The sequence below is a fragment of the Tasmannia lanceolata genome, unplaced genomic scaffold (assembly GCF_043159265.1).
Source record: "Tasmannia lanceolata isolate RefF3 unplaced genomic scaffold, GAP_Taslan_0.1 ptg000013l, whole genome shotgun sequence".
Taxonomy (NCBI): domain Eukaryota; kingdom Viridiplantae; phylum Streptophyta; class Magnoliopsida; order Canellales; family Winteraceae; genus Tasmannia; species Tasmannia lanceolata.
In genome coordinates, this window is record NW_027518690.1 from 49,654,618 (window position 1) to 49,662,317 (window position 7,700).

At 38.3% G+C, this 7,700-nt stretch overlaps 1 protein-coding gene across 1 annotated transcript; it reads right to left on the bottom strand.

Annotated features, from left to right (window-relative positions):
• Positions 1-1,044: 1,044 nt before the first annotated feature.
• LOC143890460 (abscisic acid receptor PYL3-like) lies at positions 1,045-4,149 on the bottom strand. The gene is made up of 3 exons (XM_077395155.1): positions 3,825-4,149; positions 2,998-3,213; positions 1,045-1,752 (listed from the first exon to the last, which is right to left on the bottom strand). The coding sequence occupies exons 1-3, from the start codon at positions 3,942-3,944 to the stop codon at positions 1,534-1,536; spliced, it is 555 nt and encodes a 184-aa protein (XP_077251270.1). The 5' UTR covers positions 3,945-4,149; the 3' UTR covers positions 1,045-1,533.
• Positions 4,150-7,700: the final 3,551 nt, after the last annotated feature.

Here is a 7,700-nt window from a genome sequence, read left to right on the forward strand (position 1 = left end):
TCTCTAGGGAAAATAGACCCTGTTAGTTTTGGATTTTGAGAAGCTACTGCAAGTCCAAAACCAATTATTGGACTCATATGCATGTTTAAATTTGAGTCCAATACTCAGTTTTGGACTCAAAAATCCAAAACAAACCGGGCCTAACTCTAAGTCTCTAACTTGGATTCTCACCACTTGAAAAAAAGCAGCCCTACCTCCACCTAGTGGGCCCTACGATGGACATGGAATGGGTGAAATCCATAGCAATAGAACAATATTTAGACTTCATTCTTGATTGGAAAGTTGAAGATCATCCGATCAACATTCGTTTTGGCTAATCAAGAATCTCTCTCAGGTGAGTCTCACTAGCTTTTGGGTCAACAAAGATGTCCCCATTAGATCATCCTTTACACGTGACTTTTAAATAAGCAATTCAGCAAGAAAGAATCACTTTATGTAGCTAGGCAAACAGAATCACAGGCTCTGAGTGGCAAACTGAATCACAAGTAGACAGGCAAAGTAAGATGAATGTCTTGTCTTCCTCGTGAGAACCATTGTGAGCCCCAAACCCATTTTTGGACTCAAAATTAAACGGATTCGTTCTTCAACTCTTCTCCATTTTCGCTTTTGAAAGATGGGTTGACAAGAAAGGTTAAAAAACACACCCAAACAGGCCAAAAACACTGCTAATCAGGACCAACTAAAAGTTAAATGATATATTCGTCCTCTTTTCTTCTCCGGGGCACCCCTTTGTAATTGTGACTACCCTCTTTAGAATACAAAGAGGTTAGGTGGTGGATATATCATATCCCCAACTCAAAACAATGCAGAAAGAACTGATAAACACAGAACAATTGGCAGAGGAGGTTGAAAACCTCATGTGGAAAGGAGGCATTAGATTGCAGTCTCCGCGCAATTAAAAAAATCAACAGAAAAGTACTTATAAAGCATCCAACTGCAGAATATTCGGGCCACAAAAGTCCAAAAACATTTTGTAAAATAAGCTTAGAATAAGTGATAATAGGTAAGCAAACCAGCTTCTACTACTACTAATACTAATAATAATAACCACAACAACAATAATAATAATACTAAGACAAGAAGTATGTAAAAGCATCCATCTAACAACAACTCTTCAATCTCTGCAATGAGAAGCAGCTGCTACATCACTTTCACCAAAACCATATAAACACGAATTCCGGCAGAGATATTTACAAACATAGAAACAAACAAAATACCATGGCCAAACCCATGAAATTCACAATGAAAAGAGCACCTAATTTTTCCTTTTTTTTTACTTTTCTTTTTTCAATTCATGGATAGGGTTTGGAGACCTGTCAAAGAGATGTGGTTCTGGAAACTACCAAGACACAAGAAATTCCACCAGAATTTAGCATTTTGAGGGAATGGAAAAGGAACAAAAGCAAAGGAAAGAGAGGGGGGGGGGGGCGCTAAGAACCTGGAGAGGAGCTACCAGTCAGTCTCCAAAGCTTCTGAGATCGAAAGCCTCGGAAGCTTCATCCATGGCGATTGGTGCCTCTGCACCCCCCTAACTCATGATCGGTCGATGGGTTCGGTCCGATCCTGCACAGCCAGCCGCTCAGAGACATCTGCCAAGGATTTGAGATTGCATTTTATTAGGGCCTCGACAAAGTAGCATGTCTCGTCCTTGGTGTTCCCATCAGGCACATCTACAACGTAGGATTCGATCACCAGCGTCCCTGGTCTCCCGTCGATGATCTCAGGATGAAGGGTGATGATCGATGAATAGTTCTGTAGAAAAACAAGGAAGAAATGTAATGTAGTCTTCTGAGTTTCAGATGATTTAAAATTATACAAACCAAAGTTTATCAGCAATCATATAAAACTTGATCTGGTGTCTTATGTATAAAGATTAGGGCTCTGTTTGTTTGGATTTTGAGAACTGATTGTTAGCAATGGCAAGGCCTTGGGCTTGAACCCAGCTTACAGCCGGAAAATATACATAAAGTTACATAAGTGTGCTGACTTTATTACAAAATAACTCTATTATTATACAAATGTCTCAGTCTGTTGGATTTCTTTAATGGTTTAAATCTTTAGCTACATTATGTCAATATCTCAAGTCCAAACTAAAAACACAAAAATATTTCATAAAACTCAGCAAACTCAAAGTGGAATTAAAGGAAGACTATGATTTGAATGATGTTGGTTAGCTGTGAACTAAAACAATTAAACGTTTTTTAATAGGACAGGCCTTGGAAGGGACTATGTTTCTGTAATCAGTCATCCTGTCAATGTTTCAGTGAAAGCATACCAATATAGGTTTCAGGGTTCAAAGAAGTAGGTTTAACAGAGATCAACGGCCGGCAGAAACACTTCAACCATTTTTAAGATTCACTAATTAGCTGTGAGACATTATGAAGACTTTGAAAAATAAAAGAACAAAGAATAAAGAAACATGTTACATCTAAATCAACTGCTTCTGGCCCATTTTATAAGACTCCAGGGATTTTGCCAATTGATGGGATTTTCTACTAATAGATAGCAAAATTATTTAAAATTATTTCATAAAGTATGAAATACTTTCTCAGTAACTAGAGAAAATTAGATGGAATATGTTGGAAAATCATATAATGTAATTCTTCCACTGAACATGTGTTGAATTCTGTTCATATAAGAAGAAAAGCTACCAACACTGAACTTTCTTCAATAACCCAGACATTTCAGATATTATTTCCTTATTTGGGGAATATCAGATCAATTTAAAATAAGCATAACCATTCAAAAAAAAAAAAAAAATTAAAATAAGCATCAGCTGATTAAGCATCAAGTAGTCATAAATTTATAGAGAAGGCAATAAATCTCACTGGATAACACAAACGAGCTCATGCCAAATGTTGACATTAAAAACAAGGGTGAGAAGCCAAGCTTATCCATTTTACTCTAGAAATAGCTCTGATAAATCAATCTAAGAAAATATCTGCATGCATTCATTCAAACAATAAGTAAACAGGGGACAAAGATTAGATCTCAGACCCTTAATCTGTGATCCCCGCCAACGATCCTGATGCTGAGGATGTGCTCGTCATCATCGAGAAGCTCCAATCGTTCTGTGCTTGTTGTGGCAGGAAGCCCTGATTTCACATTCACTTCTCTAAGGCTTCCGATCTCGAGATCCCCACGTACAATACATCTGCTGACAAATGGCTTGTATTTCTGTGGTTGATCAAATCTCCTCACCAGAGACCAGACCTGTTAACAAAGAATTCAAGTAAAAAATAAACCATAAAAAGAAGAATAAGGCAATAATAAGAGAACAAACAACTCAAGAACAAAGTAAGAGATGAAGAAACAAATTCATTCAATTGAATAATCATTCTCAACTGAATCAACTCTGATAGAGCTAATCCAATCGATTTCTCACAAATTCTCAAGGTTTTGGTCAGAATCCTACAAATTTTATAAATTCCAGCAATCCTCATAAAAAAACAAAAAAATCAGGAACAACTTCCGCAAATTTCTTCAAAATCAGACAATCTACATCAATATCTTTTCCCTGTCACTTAACCTAGATTCCTAAAACTACTAACAGACACCGAAATTTAACGGAACATCAATCTAATTATTAAGAAAATCTACAACATGATTATTAACCGCCAAAAGTGATAAGAGGTTAAAAAAAAAAAGAAAAAAAAAAAGAGGAAATCTAAATCGGTTCAGATCCTCTCTGAAATCGCGATCTAAGATCGAAACTACACAAAATCAATCACTAAATCCACAGATCTGGAATCTGAACTTCCTAAAACTGAAAGAAATATCAATCAGAAAAATCTACACAAGAAAGAAAAAAAAAAAAAACTTACGAGATGAACAGGAGCTTTGATGTGTTTAACGAGAGGAGAACTACACTGATTCTCCCTCGTCTCGTGTTGGTGATGTCTCCGTATATAATCCGACTCTGTTCTTCCCCCATTCGCGTTCATCGCGAAAACCTTCCAACCATTCAAATCAAAATCCACAAAAACAAAGAATCCCGCTTTCCAAAAAACCGCCCCCACTCAACCGGAAAACCGCCTTCGTTTTCCCTTTCCTTGTCTCAGAAAAAATAGCCAAACTCCACCGCCAAAGTTCTCATCTCATCTCTAACTCAACTCCAAATAAAATAGGGAAAAGAAATCCACTTTTCCATCCACCTCTCGCCATTCCCGCACCGTATTATCTGGGGCAAGCTATGGTAAGAGCCCTCCTTTTATTTTAGATCTACGAAAATGCCATTACTTTGTCCGTTTGCGAGCTTTCCTTACTTTATAGACGAAAATACCCTTCAATTTTAACAGGTTTTCGTTTCACCGTCACGAGTAGTTTGGTCATTTCCTAAAGAGAAAAAAAATGGGAAAATCGACGGTACTTGATACTTATCCAACTCCGTCTGCCTTCGTTTTTGGAGCTTATATTTTCACAGCCCCTTGTTCTGATAGATACACCCCTGTTCCTTAACCATTTCACTTGTGCTTATATGTATGAGACCAAGAGGGTGAAAATATCACTTCATCACAAACCATCCAACTGATGAGTCATGCCCGAAAAAATCTCTCCTAATCAAATCATCCTAGCCATTGGATGGTAACACTTTTGAAAATGGGCCCCCTAGTCTCTCTCTTTTCTTTAATTTAATAATCATCTGCTGCAATCCGCTACAGAATAGCTGAGATTGTTTCATAGAAACTGAGTCCCTCTCTAATCAAACAAATTTCTCCTTCGTTTTTTCCACTTAAAAACTGGGTCGTAAAAGTTGTTTCAAACCCATACTCAACTCAGCTCAACTCAGCCTTTGTCCCATACTAGTTGGGGTCGGCTAAATTTTAGGAAACAACTTTTTTTTTACACTGCGAGGGGTGGGGACATAAGGAAGAAAAGGTGGTAATGTATCGCTTCCTGAAAATTTCCTACAAAAGACAAGCAAAAGTACAAAAGAGGTGAAATTGTTTAGAACCTCCTCACACCGTAGGTGTTGTCCTACTTAATATGTGCTAGGTCCCGTCGGATCCCACTGATGAGAACACGAGGACGAGAAATTATATCCTCGCGGAAGGACTGAAGCTGGCCTTAAAAAGAAAAAGAAAAAGGCTACTGATATTGGCACTAATAATGAGACAAACTGACCTTGTCTTTTCCTTTTTAATTTGCTTCCTAGGAAAGGAAATGATATATACGGTCCTATTTCTTCCTAGTGGCACCCCCCTGGTAGAGTAAGAGGGGAGTCATAAATACAATAGAGGGGCTGCCCCAACGAGAAAAGTGCGAATATATATCTTGTAATAGCTTTGACAGCTGGTTACATAACAAAAGACAAGTTGAGCTCCTCTCATTATCAAAACACAGTAGTGGGAATATCAGTAGCCCAGATATAAAATATAATGCTTGTTCTAGGGCTGAAAGGGCTCCCCCATTGGCTGAACGTGGCTACATTTAGTACTATTTGACTTTTGACATCACAAATGCAGCCAGATTCAGGCAATGGCTTTCAGCCCTTTTCAGCAAGGGCGCCTGTCAGTTTAGAAAAATGATATCTGCTATATTGGAACAGGCAAATCTTGCCTGAGACTAGCAATCGGGGAGCACCTCAACACCAGGGGTAGTATCGTAGTTTATCAACAAATCAACAGCATTTGGGGAGGGATTTATTATATATCCAACTTGTCTCGCACAACTGGCGTCTCCTAGTTTATATACTAAAAAATAGTTTTTTACTTTAATTAAATAATGTATTATTTTGATCGATGATTTTTCCGCCCCCTGTAGGATAATGCGCCCATTGTAACGTGATTTGACATTTTGACATCAAAAGCGTTGAAAAGTCTGCCACGATTCAGGATACCAGGGGCGCGCATTATCCTACAGAGGAGCGAAAAAATCATCTCCCATTATCTTTTGCTCTATTTTGCAAACCATATTTACTTCCGAACAACACCGCCGCCTCGTCTACTCAGAAACCCACAACTTAAAAGTTCGGTTAAATTAGTGCCGGAAATCCATCCACGGCTGAAATTAATCCACCTGTCACACGATAGAAGACACGGTTTCATAATTGGAGCTCCCCTACGCCTTGGGACCCACACAGTTCACGAATCTTCTGGGTCATATAATTGGAGCCCCCCCCCCCACGCCTTGGGGCCCACACGTTCCGTACGGATCTCTAGAACCCGGCGACTTTTTTGAGAACTCGCTTACAAGCTTCGGGCCCGCACGTGATGCTCCCTCGAGTAAAGATACAGGTAGCATGTGACAAATACTTCTTTAGCTTAATTTACCAATTCACCTTAACGATTAACAAAACCCATTAAAACTCTCTACACATATGTGTAGAGAGTTCTCTACACACTAGCTTAAAATACAATGGGGACCCACATTGTTTGGGTGATCCAAGCCATCCAATTTAAAGGCCCTCACGTAGATAGGGTGTCTACAAAAAATCAGATCCATAGGATCATCCCAACCCTACGATTTGTGGAGGTAAAATGGATGTCTTTAAACCTTTACAAATTAGTCAAATTTTTGCCTCCACAGTTCGAATGGTTAGGATGATCCTCTGGATCTGATTTTTTTATGGACACCCTATCTATGTGAGGGCCTTAAAAATGAATGGTTTGGATCACCCAAATAATGTGGCCCCAACTGTATGTTAAGCTAGTGTGTAGATAACTTATCTATACATGTGTGTAGGACTACTAATATTATTTTTCGTTTGGTAGAATGGTTAATTTACCATGAAAAGATTAGGCCCTGTTTGGATTGGAGGAATTTTTTTGAAAGGAAATTATCTCTAAAAATTTCTACCTTATTTATATACAAAAAAAAATATAGGGAAATGATTTCAGCGCTCCAATGTTTTGATAAATATGCGCTTCACTTGTTTGTCATGCAGTATTTAAAGGGCTTTAAGAGCTTTTTGAGAACCGTAATATTCTCCTGACAGCCTTTAAATACTGCACTGTTGTGGGTCCAGCCCATGTAGGCCCCACCCACACACTGATTCCTAATTAGACTAGGAGAGTGACTTTTCTTGTTGAAAAAGGAACGAGAGTCGGTGGGAGATGTGGTCGTTTGTGTGTGTGTCAAAGGTTATTTTTAGAAAACAAAAAAAGAAGGAAAAGCATAGGTTGTGTTTTGATGTTGTAGCACGTAATTAGAGAAAAGAAAGAAGGAGAGAAAGGAAAAAGAAGAAGAAGAAGAAAACTAGGGTTTTCTTGGTGGCACTTTTAGAGGGTTTTGTGTGGGATCAAAATCAAGGATTTGGAGCGTTCTTCCTGGAGATTTTCACCGCGCCATTGAATCCTTTCGTTGTACGGAGACTTCGTAAGGATTTGGATTTTTTCGACTTGAAGATCGAAGTGGGTATTTTTTGTGAGAAAGTGAGTTTTGTTGTTTGCAACGAGGTAACCCTTTTACTTCTCTTGTTTCTTGTATTAGCTCAAGTTTTGGATGAAAACTTGAGAAAGAGACGTATTACTTATTTGATTAGTAGATATTTCGTCGGATTCACCCCGTGATTTTTCCCTCTTTGTTGGAGGGTTTTCCACGTAAATCTTTGTGTTATCTCGTGTGATTGCTCTCTTGATTGTTTGGTTTCTATTTTATCCACATATTATTTGCTTCGTAATTAAAGTGGATTTTCTTCGGCAAAAAACCCAACATGCACGACAAAATATGGAGCACAGAAATCATTTCCCAAATTATAA

What these genes read in the sequence shown, in the direction of transcription:
- LOC143890460 (XM_077395155.1), bottom strand. Translation starts at nt 3,944, where the DNA reads ATGAACGCGAATGGGGGAAGAACAGAGTCGGATTATATACGGAGACAT. An exon ending in TCAAAGCTCCTGTTCATCTC is followed by an intron (nt 3,214 to 3,824) that starts GTAAGTTTTTTT and finishes CTTTGTTAACAG; the next exon opens with GTCTGGTCTCTGGTGAGGAG. An exon ending in GCGGGGATCACAGATTAAGG is followed by an intron (nt 1,753 to 2,997) that starts GTCTGAGATCTA and finishes GTTTTTCTACAG; the next exon opens with AACTATTCATCGATCATCAC.